At 42.7% G+C, this 21452-nt stretch overlaps 1 protein-coding gene across 1 annotated transcript in view; it reads right to left on the bottom strand.

The window, feature by feature from the left end:
* PLCL1 (phospholipase C like 1 (inactive)) overlaps positions 1 to 6663 on the bottom strand; it is a 210170-nt gene extending 203507 nt beyond the window's left edge. The window contains exon 1 of the mRNA XM_074910800.1: positions 6161 to 6663. Within this exon, the coding sequence (XP_074766901.1) occupies positions 6161 to 6433 (273 nt within the window). The 5' untranslated portion in view covers positions 6434 to 6663. The remainder of the gene's footprint in view (positions 1 to 6160) is intronic.
* Between the last annotated feature and the right edge of the window lie 14789 nt (positions 6664 to 21452).

Below are 21452 nucleotides of genomic sequence, written 5' to 3'. Positions count from 1 at the left end.
CACCTGCCAGTACTGTGTCCAGCTCTGGGGCCCCCAACACAAGAGGGTCATGGACCTGCTTGAGCAGGTCCAGAGGAGGCCACAAAGATGACCAGGGAGCTGGAGCACCTCCCCTGTGAGGACTGAGAGAGTTGGGGGTGTTCAGCCTGGAGAAGAGAAGGCTCCAGGGAGACCTTATAGCGGCCTTCCAGTGCTGAAAGGGGCTACAGGAATGGTGGGGAGGGGCTCTGCATCGGTGAGGGTAGAGATAGGACCAGGGGTAACAATTTTAAACTGAAAAAGAGTAGATTTAGATCAGATATAAGGAAGAAATTCTTCCCTGTGAGGGTGGTGAGGCCCTGGCACAGGTTGCCCAGAGCAGCTGTGGCTGCCCCCTCCCTGGCAGTGTTCCAGGCCAGGTTGGACGGGGCTGTGAGCAGCCTGGGCTAGTGGAAGGTGCCCCTGCCCGTGGCAGGGGGGTGGGAACTACATGGTCTTTAAGGTCCCCTCCAACCCAAACCAGTCTATGAATTCAAAATTATTGTATTTTGTGGCAAATCCAATCATCAGAAACAGCCTAAATTAAACATGAAAAACTCCAATAAATTGAATGGAAAGAAACTTTTGCATATTATTCATAGATTGGCTTGGGTACAAGGTATATATTAAAATGGTCGGTAGCAAGTATAAGTGACTGTAGGCCTGCATAAGAGAAAAATCTCTAAGAAACTTTTCTGGCAAAACTTGGATCCCTAAAGGCCTCAGAAGCTAAGTGAGCCTTCAGGACAGCTTCATAGGACCAATATGCATAAATCCTGAACCTGAATCCCATTTTATACACTTAAGTCTTCGGTGGACTGTAGCAACGCAGACCACAAATAATTATTATTGATAACTTGACACACAAAAAATTGCACAAGACCTAATTCCTTTTCACTACAATGTTATCATCTTAGGCACAGCCATGTTGCTTTGTTTTCAGGGAAGAGGTGGAGATTAAACCCCAGTCTGAACTGCCTACCACCCTCAATGAGAAAGTATCCTAGTGATAAATGCAACAGTTCTATAGAAAAACTGTCCATTTTCTGTGATACTATCTACTGGATATAATTCATTTGACAAAAGCAGGTCTACAACCAGTACAAGTTCTGTTCAAACCTGTCTTGAGTACATGCTTATGAAAAAACAGTGGTGTATGGAATACTGGTGCAGTGTTATAAAAATACACAGGCTACAAACAGCTGTGCCACAGCAATCCAAAAAAATCTCCAAAATGCTTCTCTCTGTAAAGCTGGCCAAAAAAATCCCCCAAAAAACTTCTAATTAACAGAGAAAATTTTTTCATTTCCAAAAAATTTTCACACTAGCAATAATGGAAAACAGTCTTCTGTGACTCTTAAGAGTGTATTTAAGTTTTTCTTAACAAATAGATACCGGGTTAGATAAAGGTCAATCTAGGCTGGTATCCCAGCTACAGGAATACATGCATGGGGAGACATTTAAGAAGCAGGAAAGTACAAAGTAATCAATCCTCTGCTGTAGCTTCCCAGTGTTCAACCACTTGCAGTTTGGGGGACTTTCTAAGCCAGATGCTTTTGGTGCATTGTGAAGCTCTCCTCCATCAGTCGTCATTTTGAACCTGCTTGAACCCATTTACATTTCTGACTGTCACAGCTTTCTGTGGCTAAGTGTAGATTTAATCACATGCTGCATTAGAAAATACTTTCATTTATTTTAAACCTACTGCTATATATAACTATCACGGGGTTTCCCCTGCTTCACGTTCTGTGAATATGTGTTCCCTGTTTCCCCTCTCCAGAGTGTTTGGAAATTTACATACATTAAAATATCACCTGCCAGTTACCTTTTTCCAGACCAGCCTGATGGATTTCTCATTTTGTGGCAGTTGTTCCATGGCTAGGCATGTCATTCTTGCCCTTGCTCTATACCTCTTTAGGCTCTACTGTAGTCTTTAATGTATTCTCTACCTAAGTATTTTCCTCCTTTTCTAGGGTACTTATGAATATGCCAAGAATGCAGTTGTGGTAAAAAAAAAATCACCACTGGGCTACCAACTAATTAATCAGCTTTAATGAATCTTAATAATCTACAACTATGACTATGTAAGTAGCAAGTATCTAAATATAAGCTTTCCCAGGAAAACGCTAAGAGTTACTGGAGAATCACTACAGTCCTGAAAAACTCTACTGTCTTCTGAAAAAAAGTCTTAAATAGTCATTTTGCATAGACAGGTGTATCATGTATTTAAAACACTGAAATTCTGTCACTGCACTTCAGAGCACAACCTGAAAAAAACTAAGCCTCATTCTTTTTTATTGTAAGTTTGGGGGGTTTTTAAACTAAAAATGTCACTAGGATAAATACAACTTCTTGAAACAAGACAGCTGGCTATCTTGATACACTTCCACTGATTAATTCAATTGCAAACCCCTAATCCTTGCAGTTCTTAGACTAGTAGTATATGACAGGCAAGGAGAGCTCAACTGGCTTTCAAAGAAAAAAAAAAATCTGTGCATGGAACAGAGGCAAAAAGTCTCTGGAAGAACTTCACTGAAAGGTCTCATAGCTCTACTGCAACTGAAGTTAAAGTCTGACTCTGCAGTTCCTACTTCAAGTTCATGTCATGGGCATATTCTGCTGTTACTAATACCGAGCTGTGTTATCTGCTCCAGCATCTTGACACAAAGATCCAGGAAGAAAAAAAAAAACACACGGTCCCAGAAGTTTGTATTGCATGCAAACAAAGCAGAGAGAGAAGCCTGATAAGAACTGACAGGGAAATATTTTGGTAAAAAGTTACAAAATATTTCAGTAGGCATTACATAACAAATTACACAGCCTTCCTATCCTTTTATTTAAATGCTTGTATGTGGCAATGTCAGAAGGAACATGCCAGAAGGAAAACAACATCAGTCAACTCTGTTTAGAACCCCACACAGGAAGGCTTCTAAACCATTACATGTAAAGAAGAAAACCAGTTCTTTGAGCACTGTCTTCCGTTCTCCTGAACTTAGAGTGGTTGCACTTAACATTTTATTTGCCCACAACTGGCCCTGGATTATGCACAAGACAAAAAAATAGGAAACACTTGGCAAATAATTTAGCCAATGCATGGTCCATCTTTGGGCTTCTTTGAAAATGGGTGAAATCCTGTGCACTCTTGCCCTTTCTCCATCTCCCAACCATTATACTCTGCTGACTGCAGGCTCCTCACAGCAAAAACCCTTTCTTGCTCCAGTTCTGTAGTAAGACCATTTACTTCTCCCTTGAATTAAAGGAAAAAAAACAAACAAACAAAAAAAACCCCACAAACCCCAAAACCCCAACACCTAATGCACATACATTAGGGAAATTTTCTAAAGCACAAGAGCGGCTACAACTGCTTCTTATGAATGTGATTTCAAATTTACCTCACTCTACAAAGCTGTGAACATCAGCAAAGCAAAATGGGAATAAAAACATCCCAGCTACATTTTGTTCTTTTTATAAAATAAATGAGTTGTCTTGTTTCTGAAGCCAAATATAGAGCAATGAATGCACTGAAGATTATCTAGAAGGGTTCATATTTTACTTGCTGTAGATGCCAAATGTAATTTGCTGCAGGAAAGGTTTTTGCAAGTCCCTGTTCAGTCCTTTATACTTCACAGTTATACTGTGGATGCCAAAACACTCCAATGTAAACAAGTCTGGCTTCCACTGGAATTGCACTCTCAGAGGCTAACCTTGAAACTTGCGGAGTTCTAAAAGATAGATGGGGAAAAAAATGCTGCTTAAAGTACTTTGATCAGCCAAATCTAAAGAATTTTAACTTTTTGCTTAATTCACCAAGACCACTCATGCTTAAAGTACACCTTTAAATAACTGGGAGAGAAATGGGAAAACAGGGCAAGACTGTTCAACTCATGCAGAATAAGAGCTTGCCCTTACCGTACAACTTACTTTGCTTTCTTAAACCCCCTTTTTCAGCTGGTAAGATCAGCTTAAAGTGATGGAATACTATTCTGACTATAGATTTATATGAACATACAGACTTTTTAGAGTAAAATAAATATAACATTGTAAAATTAATTTCCCTGCAAAACATACAGTGCTTAAGAAGAACTCCTGCATGTTCAAGTCCTGAAAAAGCAGAAAAGGTAAAATGAATTTGGGGAGTTTTATCTTAATGTCCCCTAAAATTTGCCTTCAACATCTGATGAACATTTCCTAGGACATCAGAAAGTCCTGGAAGATGCAGACAAATAAATGATTTCATTCCTATCCCACGTTAAAAGTATTTCCCATTCACTAGTATAATGCCAGAGGAAAACTGTGATTCAAAACACTTTTATACACCACTGAGACAACCTTGTGGGAATATAAACATAATGCTCTGTATGGTGTCCCAACAGTACGCCTTAGAGATGCATTGCCTGCCTATTCTCAAGTTCAGATAACTGCTATCAGACACAAACATGTTATCTAATTTAACAACTACATTTATGATGAATTATGGCATTTTAATTTCCATTTCTATCATAAGACCATTTCCAGACCCTGACAATGATTGGAATAATTTTCTGGTTTCCAGACAGGATCTATGCATAGGCATCCTTTGTTCTGAAGGCAATGCTGTCCTAGAAATCAAATTCTTCCTCATACAGTGTTCAACCCATTGACCTTATCGGCCGATCCTAGTTGTCCTTTGCAGGTGCTAAGTTTGAATGCACCGTTCCTAAACTCAGGAAGCTGAGTTTACCCAGTATTTCAGATGAGGCCTTACCAATTCCTTTTATAACAACATTAATACTTTCTTATCTCTATCAGAAATCTCTCTGCTGATAAACACCATCCCAGGATGTATCTCAAGAAATTTCCTCCACTTGGAACACAGATCATTATCACTCTCAGTAGTATTGCTAAATATCAACCTGTAACGAAAATGCTATTAAAACTTATCCACCATTTGTGACATTAAAACATATCCACCATATAGAACTGGTGTAGTCTGTAAGAACAATGTGTTAATTTAAATCCAAGATTGTGTATTTTTGAAACCTTTAACCAACTCCAACAGAAAATACCATTTCCATACCAGAACACTCACACAACTCTGGTCCCGGGTTAGTAAAGCATTTACGCAACTTCAGACTGGAAGCATTCCCGTTACATTCAGTGGATGCCTTTAGAAGGCTAAAACCACACTTCAATGTATGGTTGGATTTAATGGGTTAATATTTCAAGGTGGAACTTTCAAAGGATCCTCGAGGCTTTTTTTGCACTTAACTACCTCGGTCTCCTCTGAACGTTAAAGGTTTAAAATGAAAAAAGCAAGTATTCTGTTTCCATTCACAGGATGAATGGATATACCAAGCTCTAAGAGCTAAGCGTGCGTTCTTTGCTTCTTGCCTTGAGCTAGAGCTCTGCCCAGTGCCTTCACACATTTACAGAAGTCTCGTTTTCCACCGTTCTCCCGATGCCTTCCAAGTGCAAATCACTACAAGAGGCTCACTCGTGACCATATGCTAAATTAAGTTAGCCCCGGAGACTTCATTCATCGTTTCCCCAGAAACTAGCGATTAGCCTACGTACTTGCAAGGAGATACCATTTAATTTGAAACCACATCGCTTATTCTTAAAAACTAAACTGGGAAAAAAACGCCGATAAACATAATCATAAGGCCCTTTTCCTTACCAGCTTATAACAAAGGCGGAGGCTGTTAAGATCGCGCCTGACCTGTTAATCTCACATCAAGGGTGTTAAACACCCGGTGCTGCTCCGCACCGATCTGTCCCACTCTCCGTCTCCAAACACGCCTTCTGTTCATTTGTGACACTGCATATTTTGCTACTCAAGAGCAAAGAAAACCATCGCTGCAGAAGCTATTTATTCTGCCTCCAGGTGCTTCATAAATATTAAATAAGAACGGATACGGGCTGCCACACAAAAACTTTACAACTCCGCGGGAGGCGGCCCCGCTGCGAAATTCCCGGGGCGCGCAGGAGCGCGGGCGGGACCCCGACCCCTCTCCCTGGAGCAGCACCCCACGGGGGGCCCTCTCCGGAGCCCGCTCCCCCGGGGCCGGCCGGCCGGGCCCCCGCCGCACGGCGGCTTCAGCCCGGGCAGCCCGGCGGCGGCGGGACCCGCGGCAACTCCCCGGCCGAGCCGGCCCGCCCTTACCTTAATGATGCTGCTCCTCCGCGGGGTGGCCTTGGCCGCCTCCAGCAGGCAGGCGTCGGGGTCGGGCGCTGCCGCCGGCCCCAGGCTGCCGCTGGGGAAGCGCTCGGCGGCGCCGGCGGCCGAGACGCCGCTGCGGCGCTCCCGCCGCCTGCCCGCGGCCGCCGCCGGGGCGTCCAGCGAAGCCGGCTCGGGCTCCTCCTCGGCACGGTGAGCGGCGTCGGGAGGGGCACGGCCCGCCGCCGGCGGCTCTCGGCTGCCGGCAGCCTCTGCCATCGCCCCGCCGCGCGGTGTCAACTTCTCCGGGGCGCTGAGAGGGCGGCGGGGCACGGGACGGGCACAGAGGGACGGACGGACGGCGTCCCGCGGCGCTCCCCTCACGGCGCGGCAGCGCCAACTTTGCCCCGAGGAGCCATCCCCGTCCCCCGCAGCTGAGGGTGCCTCGGCGGCCCCCGCGGTGCCGGGGAGCGGGGCGGGGCGGGGCGGGGCGGGGCGGGGCGGGGGGAGCGGGGCCGTGCGCCCGGCGGGGCGGCCGCGGGGAGCGCGCGCAGGAAGTGCCGCCGCCGCCGCACCGCTCTGTTGTGACAGGAGCCGGGCGTGTTTTGACAGAAGGCGTTGACGGACGGGGCGCCGGACCACTCAGCGCTGCGGCGGCCCCTCGGGGGGCGCCGCGGCGGCCAATAGCTTTGGCGAGGGGCGTGCCCGCGGGACGCCTGGATGGGCGTGCGGGGCGGCGCGGTGCGCGGCCGAGGGGCAGGTAGCGCCGCGGGTGGGTCCGCGGCGTGGGGAGCTGCCAAACCCAGCCGCCCGCACCGCAGCTCCGGGCACAGGGCGCGGGAGGGGCCGCTCCGTTCCCTCCGCCCGTGGAGAGCGGGCGGCGGGGCAGCCGCGTGAGCGCTTCCCGGCCGCGTTCCAGGAGGGGTCGGGCTGTGAGCAGGGCGGGTGGAGGTCAGGCGCCCTTCGGCCCGCAGCCCGCGCAGCTGCGGCGGCCCTCTGTTAGGAGCGCGGCCGGGGAGAGGCAGGGACGGGCAGCGGGGGAGCGCTGCCGCCGCCAGCCGCAGCGCCGGCGTCGTGGAGGGAAACGCGGCGCTCGGGCCCCGGTTGCTGAGGGCGGGCCGGCAGAGCGGATGCGAGGCGTGAGCGGCGGTGGGTCTCGCAAAAGACGGCGAAGACTCGCGTCGGGACCCTCCGTCGCTTGCAGACGAGCCCGAAACGCGTTAAGTCGCGCGGGGCAGCGACTTGGCCGCCTCTCGCTCCCCTCGGCTCGCTCCTCTCGCCGCCGGGGCCGCAGCTCGCACCCGCCGCGCCCCTCGCAGCCCCGGGCCCCTCACGGCCGCCGGCGCGCGGCGCCCGCCGTGGCAGGGCCAAGAGCGCCCCCTGGCGGCGCGGAGCTGCCGCCGAACAAGCCGCGGCCGGTCCCCGCGGCCGGTCCCGGGTGCGGCGCTGGGCTCAGCGCGGGGCGGGAAGAGGAGCCGCCCGGCAGAGGCTCTGCCCTGGCAGCCGGGCCGGGAGCCGGGCCAGCCACGAGGCGAGTGGCTAGTGCGAGCGCGGTGCTGTCCTTCGCAGCTCCCCGGGTGGTGTTTAGCGGCAGTGAGGTTATCTGCAGGGAGGCCTCGGGAAGGATGGGGTGAGGGGGCGTGCAGCAAGGCTAAAAGCCTGGGAGAGAGGAAGGCACGACGGACACTTGAGAAAGAGGTAATACAGAAATGTGGAAAATAGGGGAGGGGTAGGGCTGGGCAAGCTGATAGTCACCGGAGATGTAAGACTATCCAAAATTACAGTTGTTGGCTTTAAAGGCGGTAAGACGCAGCGGAAAATTTAATCTCTCTGGTTTCTAAAGTAATTTCCTAATGAATGTGTTGGGCACCTGTTGGCAGTCAATGATTAAGAGTAAGAGGTAACCTCCCTGCCCCAGCCGGTCATTAACTACTAACAAATGCCTAACTACTGGATATAATTGCCACTTAAAGGAGGTTAAATTTTTCTGTATATATACAGTATATAACATTTATAATTCCACGTAAAAAAACCAAGTTCTGCCAAGGTTACTGAACCATTTACCATGTTCAACACAGAGGGACAGATCTAAATACCACTGAACTTTTTTTCATGAGCTTCCATCTAAATTTGATGTTAAAAAATGTCATAATACATGTATATAATAGTTGTTTTGTTTTTTTCATGGAGAAAGGCCACAAAATAAGTAACCCTAAAAGAAGATACAAAATAATCACATTGAAGAAACATTTATCTTAAAAAAATACTGGAGAGAAAAGAGGGATAACGGAGTGGAGGACTCAACCCCAGCCTGCATTGTACAAGAGAGTGAACGTGATCCCAAGTCATTGCAACAAAGAGCAAGAAAAAAGAATAAGCTTATGGTTACATATCCACATACTGTCACGCAGACTGACCTAAGGAGACTAATTTAAAGACAATGTGAAAGGTAATTACCATGCAGTGTGTTGTTATAGGAAATTATTATTTCACGTAGAAATGTGTTGCAGCTTTTTTATAGATTTTGTGAAATTATATTAAGTTTAACCACGGGTTTAATTGGGAACAGCAAAGTACTGTCATAGCTGGAACCTGCTGCATCCACCAGAAACTGCCTGTAGCATGTTGCACAGCGACATGCATATAACATATTAAAGAACTTTATCCTTTCTAGGATATGTCTTACATATTTCAACTTAGAGAGATATTTATGGTCAAATGCATTTGTCTTCTGAGATCAAAAGTTTAAAATAATTCGATTCTCACCTTAAATTACAACCTTTGACGCCTGAAGTCTTTAACTGAAAACCTACAGATTTTCATAAACATCAAGCCTATGGGAACACAAAACAAATCATACTTGTTTTGTCCACAGGGTGCAGAGCTTTTAGAATTATGTATGGGGCAGCTAAGAGAGCATTTAGTTAAACTTGTCTTCAGAAGAGAATAAAAGTTTGACTTTTTTTTAGTACTATATTTCTGACTATGCATCTCTGGATGCTTTTGAGGCATCTGTATCTATCTCCTTCTGTTTGTAAATGTGAAGGACCATGAATTATGAAGGAAAAGAGCAATTAATTTTTATATCTCATTTTAATATCCAATTTAAAAAATAATTAACAAAAGGAAGCTTTACACTAAAAGTGCTTGGATAGAAAGTAAGAAAGTTCAAGACTGCTTGGTAATAAATATATTTAACAGGTTTCCATATTCAGTTTGAAGATGATCTGATGCAGCTCACTGTACAAAAACACTGTGGTGTTGTCTACAATTACTTGAGATTGCGACAGATTTTCAAGAACAGTCAAGGAATTCACTCAAGCTAAGAAAGGCAAGATGATAGATTTTTAAAAAATCTTATTTGTGTTTGCCTGAAGACATGAGTCAGCAAGTGCCTGCAGTGTCTATTTTAATGTGTTTTTTGGTACACTCAACTTACTCCATGCTCAAGGCACACAACTGTTCCTTAGTGGGTGTATTTTGTATGATAAACCGTCTGAAAATACAGTTGTCTTGGAGCTATGCTGGATTATAGTTTATATAAGCCAGTAGTTTCCACCCAGAGAGTGCATTTTGGGAAGCTCTTAAAATTAAAGTGTTCTTCTGGGAGCTGAAAGTGGTGCTCCTGTACCAACTGACCATTGCTGATGAAGTGTGAAAACTGACATATTTTCCTGTGTCAGGAACATCTCATTTGCAAGACCAGGAAAGAGCAATAGGGAACAAGTATGTATTCAAGTATGCATACTCGTATTCTTCAAGTATGCATTCACGATGATAGCAAATCATAATTCGTTGTAGAATTGATGAGACTTATGCAAAGTTATTGATGAGAAAATGTGTTGCAAGGTATTTCTTAGTGAATTTTTTAAGTCTCAGTAGTTACTGTGTCTGTACTGTTATATCCTGAATACAATATTATAAAACAAAGAAGCGTGTTAATGATATCATTTATTTCTACCAAAATGTACTTGTTGCTAAGCTTTGCTCAGGTTTTGGCAAGATAAATTCAAGTCATATTTTGCCGATAAAACTATTATCAAGTTTTTAGGCTGGGGGGAAAACGAAAAGGCAAATTCAGGTCAAAAGATGATCATCTTTAATTTAAAATGTACTGTGTACGTTTTCAATTTTTGTGAAGTTTAAAAAAATATTTACACTATTTGATTCAATGCCTCCTCATTTTTTTGTTTATTCTTATTTTGTCTTACCTACTACTTCGTTGAAAAAGCCTCCCAATACTTATACATCTTTATTTTCTAGGTAGTATAAATCTTGTGTCCTCTCTAACTTAGCAAGAAGTTCTTTTGTGATATGCCTCTATCTTAATGATGTTCTTGTTCCAGTTGAAGTCACTGATGAATTCTTTTCCTTGTCTGATCTGATAGTACTTTCAGAACTAATCCAGTGGTTTTAATAATTAGAATACTGTGGTTATGGAAGATTCCTGCCAGTTCTTAGCTCTGAGGAATAATCCTTTATTTTAGCAGTATTATTTGCCCAAACAGATACACCAATTAAATATGAGAAAGGGTAAAATCAGGACCTCAATTAGGTGATGTCTAATCCTATTTTACTGCCGCTGCTTACTATATAGACACAGGCCCAAGCCCTTGGTGTGGAACATATTCATTTTTATATGGAGATCAGTGCATATGAAAAGATCATTACCACTGTGAAGAGCCCCCCAAAAGTTAGCAAACACCAAAGTTAAGGTTAGTGGTCCCCGTGCAGTTTAGTATCCCTTGGTGAGAACGTTGCAATCATGCTCTAGGACTGCGGCTCCTCTCACCACATGGGATAATCCCTGTGGATGAGACTGGTTTCCTCACCTTGAGCCCTATTCCAGTTATTCTCACCTTTCTCCAGACACAAATTTTACTGTCATCCACCTCCTTCTCCTCCAAGCTGTATCAAGGTATTCTAGCACACAGCATCTCCTCCCTCCTTCCCCTCTCTGGATCCTCCCAGTTAGTGCTACCATCATTTGCTCACCAGCTGCCATGGACCACTCAGCACAGGAGACCTGAGAGACCTACTGGACATCCTTGCCAGAGTGGTTGTGGCATTTTTTGCCACTGTTGCGGGTACTTCTTTCATTGCTCCTGCTATGGACTTGCTTTACCCATTTGCCCCCTTTCCTGCAGGCTCAGCTCTTACCACTCTGCGTTCAACAGACATATTTTCCTTCACCCCCAACCTGGGTGTGGTGATGAGTCACTGCAAGCAGGAGGGAGAATGTCACTGCTCGTGGCTCTGCTGGTTGACTTTGACTGTGATACAGCTCAACTGCTCCACAGCCCCAGAGAAGATGGAAAGGAGCCCGGGTTAGATAATGCCTAGCATGAACAGAGGAGTAAAATCTGAGAAACAGAGATTCTGTAAACAAATTTTTCAGAGGCAGGTAGCAACATTTGAACAAAATCCCTGATAAGGAAGTGATTCTCCTACCGAATTTAGAATCAGTTGCAAAAGAAGGTGATATAATTTTTCCAAGGGAGGATGGTCAAATGTCACATGGTGGTTTGTTTTCGTAAATACTTACAAACACTTTTTTTCCTATTATGATTTTCAAGGGTAGATGTTTGACAAGAATCCATTTCCCTTACATAAACAATCACAACATGAGTCATACATACACCCATTGTCACATTTTTGACTAAAGTGATTGAAGTTTGTGAAGTTAACAAGTAATTGAAAATAAGGTTTTTAATGGACAGTATCAGATAATCCCCAAAGTGGTGCTGCAACCCAGGCAAAACACAGGAAGCATTTATTCATTTGTGCAATTAGTGAAGCTTTCTCAAGTTCCCCATGTTTAGCTGCTAGTTGCTTAAGTTTGGGGAACAGAAGGCATGTTGTATACATTCTAACAGAAATTATCTTGAGGATTTGGAGGAGTCTTAAAGACAAATTCTTATTCAAGTCTAATGATACTTAATAATAACAGCTCTTGTTTAAGGTAGGTGATAATTCCACTTCATGAGAACATTTACCCAATGACTGTCTTTTTCACAGAGCTCTTTTTAACTCCTCTCATCATTGCTTTTAGTATTTCTTTGGCTGTGACACATGCATAGAAATCTAATTGTAGTTGTTGCTGCCTTTCAGGCCATGTGAACTTGTTAACTGCTATGATCCAATAGGTGTATGCCATGTCCCCCTTTCTTTGGTAATTACCTATCAGCAGGTGCAATAGCATGCCAGCCAGTGTACTGTGTTGCAGCCTTTCACCTCCTTTCTAGCTCAGTGGGTATATTCAGTGTTAGAAATACACGTGGCACCATGGTTCCCATCCACTTAGATGCAATTTTGGGGGAACATTTGGATTATCATGAACTGTGCAGCTGCTGGGGAAGCAGCATTAGTGTTAAATGATACCTACTAGCTAGGAATTATTCCTACTGAGGATAGAAAGCATTCTAGTAATGTCCCAGTTAAAAAGCTACTGTTACGGTCTCTGATCTTGCCACCTCAGAAGAAGATTGCTAGCAATGTCAGCAGTGGCTGTATTCTCATTCACTTTGTAGTTAAAGACTTCAGAGGTAATTTGGTCAGTATACCAAGCATGGAATTTAGGCTGTTCTTCTGCCTGTTACTCAGACACACAACTTTCCTCTTAACATGAGCTCTCTGAAAGATTTTGCATTGTTCAACTAGGTTTGGTCATAAACAAGTTAATCATGTGCAGCCTGGACCACTGAGGGGATATGGACTAGCCCAACCATCAGGAGAAAAGACTACTCATTTGAATTCTTTCTGGGGGGTCCTGACAGCGATGGAAGGAAAAGTATCATATAAATTAATAGGAGTGGATCTGTACAGGGAGAGCATTGGTGCCGAGAGCCTGCTATCCAGACCACAGGCATTTTGAGTGGGGGTTACTTAGGAAAAGTCCTAGTCCAGTCCCATGGAGAGAATAGCTGCACATTAGAGTACAGTAGTGGTAGTCCTGTGGCAGTGTCTCTTTTCATTTCAACTGAGAAGTCATCAGGTTGCACACTCAGAAACTGCTCTGTGATGTGAACCAAGTAGGTAAGTTAGGATGGAGATTTGCTTCAAAACTGCACCCTTGATCCAAATAAAAATGCTAAACCAGATACACCCAAGATGCGTCAGCGTTAGAAGTACCTCGCTATCTTTAGATCACCTGTGCCTGAATGTCTACCTAAGGAAAGAGTGTAAAGAGCTATACCCATATCTGCCTCATTTCAAAGCAAGCTGGTTTCCTATAGAAAAAGTCAAGGCAGTGCTTCCCAGCAGTATTTTTGACAGCTTTTATGCTGTCTTGAAGTGGTAGTAGATGCGAGCAGAGAACAGGTACCCTGTACCGTCTATTTTTATACTGGAGCTCAAGTTATAGGCAGACTTTGGCCTAGTCCTTGATACCACTTCCAAATACAAGCTTACATGGAACTAGATAAATGGATTTGAAAACTTGCTAAAAACATTTATGTCTTGTTTCTCATGCATGCAAATCTGGCCCATCTTTCTTAATTCACTAGAAAAAGTAATCTCAAAAAAGCATGCTAGGTAATTATGATCAAACTGTAATCCTCAAAATAATGTAAATTCCTCCGGTATTAATTGAACAGGATTTTAAGAAGATTCAAAATACTTTCCATCATAGATGAAGTATATTTAATCTTTTATTGCAAAATCTCTTGTTTCTTAATGTCAGGTTAGAAGATACTCTAAGGACATTGAAAAGAAAGGCTAATGACTAATCTATGTAGGCTTATTTTCCTGAAATTTGCCATTGTGGGAGTACTAATATGTATAAACTGGAAGCATTGTTAACCACTGTTTATCTCTTTTCTAGGTAGTGTTAAATAAGCTGGTAATTAAAATCCATAGCCTATATTCCCACTGCAGTTTACATGAGGATTAGCAAAAGTGAAGCATTCTGCAAATAAAAAGCCAGGGCACTTTTACTCCCAAATGCAGAGATTTACAGACGAATCCACAGTAAAACTAGAAAATTATACCCGTGTTGGGCAAACTTGACACCTGTTTACACTGTGGTTTGGAAGAATCCTGTAATTCTAACCAGTTACCTTTTCTCTTAAGAAATAGAGAACCAGTTCTCTTTATTTAATCTCAGATATACAAGCAGACTCAGTAGCAAGATTTGGGAAGATTAAAAACTGAAGTGTATTAACTCTTCAGGTTATGCTGCTGTCAGAAGACAGCAGGACTTTTCCTGTCCTCCGCGTATGTGAAGTCCAAAGATGCCAAGAAGTGTTATTATGAGCAGATATATTATGAGCAGATATACACAATGAAGCTCAGTGAACCATACTTGAGCAGGACTTCTCAAAGGTTTGTGATTTTGGGGAGGATAGGAAAAACAAAAGGAAGAATAATGTCTCTTGTTTTGTAAATCCCCTGCTCCATAGTGGTGGGCCAAAATTTATACTGAATTATTTCCTATAAGCCACTACAAATGAAAGTAATTTAAATTACCTACTGGTCCAAATACTTATAAACCCTTGATTTGAATTGAAGGCAAAAGGTAAAAACCATTTCAGAGCCCACAAATGCTCTGAGATTGTATTCTATAAAATGCAAAAAAAAAGAGGGAATTGCAAATTTAGCAAAATTAAAAACAAAGAAAATCTCCTAATCACTCACACAGGCAAGATAAGTGTTCTTACACAGCTTGATTCTAACTGAAACATGAATATGGAAAAATCTCTTCATCTTACAAAAAAACAAATCAAATTTAGTGTTAAATCAAGTAGGGAAAGATTAGTAATCCTTTTTAAAAATCAGTGCTTTGAGTTCTTGTTCTTCCTACATATCTAATAAATTTTTTTTAAATAATAGAAATTTTCAGAGGAAGGGACCTTCTTTGTATAGTTATTTGAGATCTCCAGATAAAATACTCTATTTCATTATACAAGTAGATTATGATGAAGTGTTGCCCATTAAAGTTTGCCAGGCTTATTTCCCTAAAATTGATTAATAAATATCAGAAACCAAGTATTTAAAAAAGGATATAAAAGTCCAAGGTTGTAAAACATACTCCTTCCATCTCTGCAACTGTTATTTTACAGTTGCAATTCTCCTTTTCACCATTAAATTTCATATTTGTTTCAATCAACTGACATGGAAAGTGAATCAAATCATAATGCATAGAATGAGCCCAAGCATAAACTTTTCTTCCTGTACTCAGATGTATTCCTCCCATTTCTGTTCTCTTTTGACTCCTATTAGGTACTTAACTCACGTGAGGGAGGAAAGAAAATACTGGAAAAGACAACACTTCTTTGTTTCATATCTTCATAACCATCCTGAATTAATGCCAGTTGGGACTGCAACTACAGAAGCTCTTCATTCACAGGAGAAAGGTTGGTACATATTTCATTCCATATAGTTCTATACAGCATAGTGTGGGAAAGATCAAGACAAAAAGAAGTAGAGGTTGATTATTTTACTGCTGTGTTCAACCATTCAGAATAGTGTTTCCAATTATGTTGTATTTTTCTTTCACTTTTACATGTAGAAGTTTTGAATAACAGATAGTACAAAAAAAGCAACAGAAATGTGTAGGGATATATGCAAGTATTCCCCCATAAATGAGGCACCTCCTAAAACAGAGGCAGCTGTCTTATCTGAAGCTGAAAAACTGCATGTATGGAGTACATTACCCTGTGCACGAAAAAGAAACAAAAAAATACCATATTGGGCAACAATAAAATATCTTGACTCTTTTGCTGTGTTTATGCGTACCATTCTACTTCACATCACTGAAGTCAATAGAGAGAAAAGCTCCTGGCCTTTTGGACTACTGATCTAAATAAAGAAAATTACAACATGATTCTTAAAAATGTCCCCAAGTATGTGGGTTAGATTAGCAACATCCTATCTACAGTGAGATTCGTCTTTGCTTCCTTTTATTTGGGATTGATACCTAAACATACAATGACATTTGAAGACTCAAGTCGTAAAAGGTAGGATTAGAACCCAGAGCCATTTTCTCAGATGGCAGTCAAATGAATTGGGAAAGGAAGAACCTTTTTACCTTATAAGAACCCTTTAACATCATGGCAGCATATAGGTGTTATTAAATTGCACTTACATCCATGTAGCTTTACGCTTCCAGAGCAAGCAAAGCCTGTTACTTTATCTTTCTTGCCAGTATTTTTTCCCACCTGTGTTTCATAATACATATCAATTGTTTATAGTCTTTTCTATTCATTTATTTCTGCTGCAGAATTTTATATTCAGTTCAGTGAAACATGTAAAATATATTATGACAACTGCAAAAGAGTATTAAAAACCTGAAATTTATCAATCTCTGGATAAGTATTCAATTTTTATTTGACTAAGGGAAACACAGTAGGGAAAAAATGAGAGGAAAGGCAATCAAGGCTGTCACACTCAGTTAAAGTAAATGAGGAGTCTGATAATTTTCTCTTCACTCACCTAACTGGGATCTATTAATGTTTCCGTGTGACACACAGCTATGGTGTTTAGTTGGAGGACTATGCTTTTATATTGCATAAAGGAATCAGATTTCTCAGTAGACCTATTCAGTACTTCCTATTAATAAACACATTATCAGATTTAACAAAGGTTTGTAATGTAATTCTTCCATTTGCTAGGGGTATTTATTAAAGTACTGATAAGCTTTACAATTTCACTCAGATATATTCTATTTTTAAGTACTTTTCCAGATGTGGCACTTGTAACAGTATCTTTCATATATTAATTGTGACAAGTTCCATCAGCAATGGAGCTTTTACGCAGCAGTTTCCAGTAAGTTCTTCCCACTTGAGGACATGTAAAATAAAATGCACACAAATGCCTTTATAAATAAAGCATATACACTCTAAACTCTGAAGTGAGACAGGAAACAAGCCAGCCTTACGTAGTGACTTCATTCCAATAATCTATGTCATGCTGACCGTTGCTTTTGGGAAATAAGGCATTGTTAAACTAAGTTATAATATCTAATTATGTCTCCAAATTTGAAAGAAATCACTCATTGCCCTGATAGATTTTGAACTAGAAATCATCCACAATAATGTCAATACTCTGCAAGGATGGATGGCTTTTGTTATGTAGTAAAATCTACCAGCCTGGGAAAATAGTATCAGGAGAGCAGTCCGGTGTACTGACCATTCGTGTCTCCTGTTCCTCTGGATCATCCATTGCTGAGGGTGGGGAAAGTGAAACAGGAAGCAAATGAGCAACTCAGATAAGAGCAGCACAGCTGAGTTTGATGGAGCCATAGAAAACAGTGTGTGAACCCCACTCACCCACCCCAGTACGCAGACACGCAGCCCACCAAGCCAACAGAGCCCCCAAGTACCCTGCAGTGCTCCTAACAGACTCCTGAGTGATGCAGTACCTCCCTAGTGAACCTAGTACCCCCTAAAGCCCCCTTATACTCTCCCAGTGCCCCCAGTAGCTCTGAGAGCCCTCCCAATAGTATCTAGAGTCCTGCACTACCCTGAGTACCCAGTATCCTGCCAGAGCCCCCCAGTACCCACCCTGTGATGGCTGCAGGGATTAAAGGCATAGTGGATACCAGTGCAGCCATTATGAGGAGGAAAGGGGGACCGAGACAAGAGGAAGCAAGCAACAGTATTGTTAGGGCAACCAGAAACACAATAGAAGGTAGCAACAAAGGGCAGAGAGAATGGTGGAAATAGGGATGGGGTGAGGAGTTGCAGCTCAGCTAGAAGGAAGACATGCTCAACTAATCCAGTGTCGTGGTTTAAACCCAGCCAGCAGCCCAACAGCACACAGCCACTCACTCACCCTCCACCACTCCAGGGAATGGGGGGAAACTGGAGGGGTAAAGGTAGGGAGACTTGTAGGTTAGGATAAAAACAATTTAATAGTTGAAATAAAAAATAATGATGATAACAGTAGTAATAATAGAAAATACAGACAAGTAATACACAGTGTGATTGCTCACCACTTGCTGACTGATGACCAGCCCACTCCCAGCTAGCGATCCTGGAGAAGAGAAAATCCTGGGACTGCAGCTGTAGAAGGAGAATGAGCTTCCTGATCAGCCCTCACCTATATACTGACCATGACCTTGTATGATATGGAATATTCCATTGGCTAGTTTGGGTCTGTTGCTTTGGCTCCGTTCTCTCCCAGCTTCTTGTGTACCTGCACACTAACAGGACATGGGAAGTTGAAAAGTCCTTGATTTCTTAGTTTCCTGGTTTGAGCCCAGAGGGCAACTGAGCACCACACAGCCACTTGCTCCCCGCTTCACCTTCAGGAATGGGAATGAGAAAATAAAGAAAAAGGCTCCGGAATTGAGACAAGGACAGGGAGGGGTGATCCACCCATTTCAGTCACGGGCGAAAGACAGACTCCTTAAGCAAAGAAAACATCAGTTTAATTCAAACAGTAACAACACCACCACTTAGCAGACAGAGTAGGACAGTGAGAAGCATTATCACATCTTAAAAACACCTTCCCCCCACCCCTCCCTTTTTCCCAGGCATGGCTTTGCTCCCCATTTCTCTACCTTCTTTCCCTCAGTGGAGCAGGGTGGCAGGGGATAGGGGTTGCAGTCAGTCCACTGCTCCTTCCTCCTCAGGGGGAGGACTCCTTGCATTCTTCCCCTCCTCCAGCATGGGGTCCCTCTCACAGAAGACAGTCCTCCATGAAGCTGCTCCAACATGAGTCCTTTCATGGGATGCAACTCTTCCCAATATGCTCCAGCACAGGTCCATTCTGCATGTTGCATCCTCCCAGCACCAAATTACAACAGTGGGGGCTTCCCACAGAGTCCCAGCCCTCTTCAGGCGCAGCCACCTGCTCCGGCGTGGGGTCTTCCACGGGCTGTAGGTCAGCATCTGCTCCACTGTGGACCTCCACAGGCTGCAGGGCACATCCTGCCCTCACCACGGGCTGCAGAGGGTCTCTTCTCTGGAACACCTGCCCTCCTCCTCCTCCTTTCTTCCACTGACCTTGGTGTTTGCAGAGGTGTCTCCTTCACAACTCCTCCCAGGTTCCCCTTTTTACATATGTTATCACAGAGGTGCAGCCACCATCACAAATTCTCTCACCGTTGGCCAGAGGTGGGTCCAACTTGGAGCTGGGGGATCTTCAAGAAGCTTCTCAGAGGGGCAAACCCTGTAGCTCCTTCCCCTGCTACCAAAACTCCCTGCCACACACACAAACTCGAAACGCTTAGCAACAACTAAAAACATTGGTACGTTTTTAACATGCTTCTCATATCATATCTCATACTGAATCCAAAACTATTCTAGCTACTACGAAGGAAAAAAAAAAAAATTAGCTCTATCCCAGCTGAAACCAGGACACCCAAAAAAGGGAATGGTGTGGGAAAAAGGCCAGTAAGATGAAAATCTCATCTCAGAATACACACAACCGTTTCAATAAATGGAAATCTTCCCAGAAACGAGTCATTTCCTTCCATATTTTTCACATGGCACTGACCATAAATTTTTTATTCAGTGGCACTCCTTAGGTGACCACCATAATACACTTCAAAGCACTGTTAACTCTCTTAGACGGTCTACTCGAAGTCCTTGAATACCTAAGAGCTCTTGGCTTTTTGATTGTTCTGGTTAAGGCTGAAGGTGTAGAGAATCCATTCACAAGCTCATAAGAGAAATCACTGTGCACATCTTAATAAATTACAGATAATTTTTTTTTAATACAGTTGTAGTCTATGCAACAGAGACAGAAGTTAATCTTTAGTAACAACCCAAAAGACATTTTTATGAAATTGAGAGCAGGAAGTAAGTCATCTTTCATCAGGTACATTCTGGCTCTCCCTGTCTGACAGCGATATATTGATGCTTGTATTTCCATGAAAGGATCTTAAGATGCTAGTAGGAAAGCCAGCATTATTATCTGCAGATAAGTAACAGAAGCAAAAAAGGTAGCATGTCTTTTCCAAGCTCAGGGAATCAACCAGTGAAATAGCAGTCTGTTGCCAGGCCCTTGTATTACTCATAAAATCATTCTTGTCTTTTTGTGCCCAGAGAATTATTTTCCTTTCTCCTCCCAAGTATTTTTTCTCCCTATTTTTCACTCCTGCATTTTTCAGTTTCTCTTTCCTCACTTAACCTCTGACTTTTTCTGATGCTATAAAAAAGGACAAAAGGCAAGAGCCTACAAGAACCAGCACATTCAAACTCTTGTCTTTGTCCAGCACTGCGTTTTAATTTGTGGGAGAGAGCAGCAGGAGAGATCATCTCATGCTGTGTCTATCACTGACATGCAAAGTCAGAAAAAACAGACACATTCCTGACTTCCTTGAGAGTGACTCCCTCACCCAGGATACGATTCCCTTAATGAAGCAGCCCCACAGTGCTAGGGATCCCAGTAACTTTTGTTGTAATATTTAAATTGTGTATGCATGGCAACATTTTTTTGCCAGCTCTGCTAGTAGTCATATTTATAGATGTGTTGGATTTTCAGGTTTTCAGTTTTTAAATTATCAGAATAAGAAAGACTTCAATCTTATTTATTTGTAAAAGTCCTATTTTTGTCACAGTTGCCTCATTTTAGATTTAGGTTTTTTAACTTGAGAAGGAGGTATAATGTAGGAGATCCAACAATTAAAACTATGTAAAATACACTTCCATGTCTCTGAATGTTTCTGTACTCTTTCAGCTGTCCTGACTTCAGTTCCCCAAATCAAGATACAAAGCACATGAAAGGCTTGGCCTATTCTGCCTTTCACATCACTAAAATATAGTGCCATTCTTAGGATAAGCTTTGATGATGTCTGATAAATATTCAGAAAAGTCAATGAATGCAATTCAGCAAAATTCTGTAATCTTGCAATATAACTATTTCTAAAACATCTAGTCAGCTCTGTTAAAATGGCCTTTTATGCAGTTTTCTCAGATAAAAAGAATCACTACTAAGGGTTAAGCATTATATTGTTATATGTGACAGGCACAGAATAATTAGAAACTTTCCATTTATTTTTTTTACTCCCTGTGGTAACAATAATGTTGCAGAAGCTGGTAGATGTAGAAGGAACACCAGAAAAGTAAGGAGCAGTGTAGGGTCCTGTAAAGACTGCGAGGTCTGTGCCCTGCCTATACTCAGTGAGAGTTAAATGATGTAATTTATATGGAAAATGCTCCTGGGTTTCAGCTGGATCAGTATAATTTGCATAAAGCAAACTTAAGCAAGACACAAAGATTTGAATTCAGCTGAATTATATTTTATGGCAGACATTATCAAGATAATCTTTAAGTTTTTATTTTAAAGCACCCAAAAAAAGTAAAATAGGAAATTAGCCACTAATAAACTGACCCTATGGTGAATCCTGACA

This window comes from Athene noctua, chromosome 7 (genome assembly GCF_965140245.1).
Source record: "Athene noctua chromosome 7, bAthNoc1.hap1.1, whole genome shotgun sequence".
NCBI classification, from domain to species: domain Eukaryota; kingdom Metazoa; phylum Chordata; class Aves; order Strigiformes; family Strigidae; genus Athene; species Athene noctua.
This window is presented reverse-complemented; position numbering and strand designations above follow the sequence as displayed.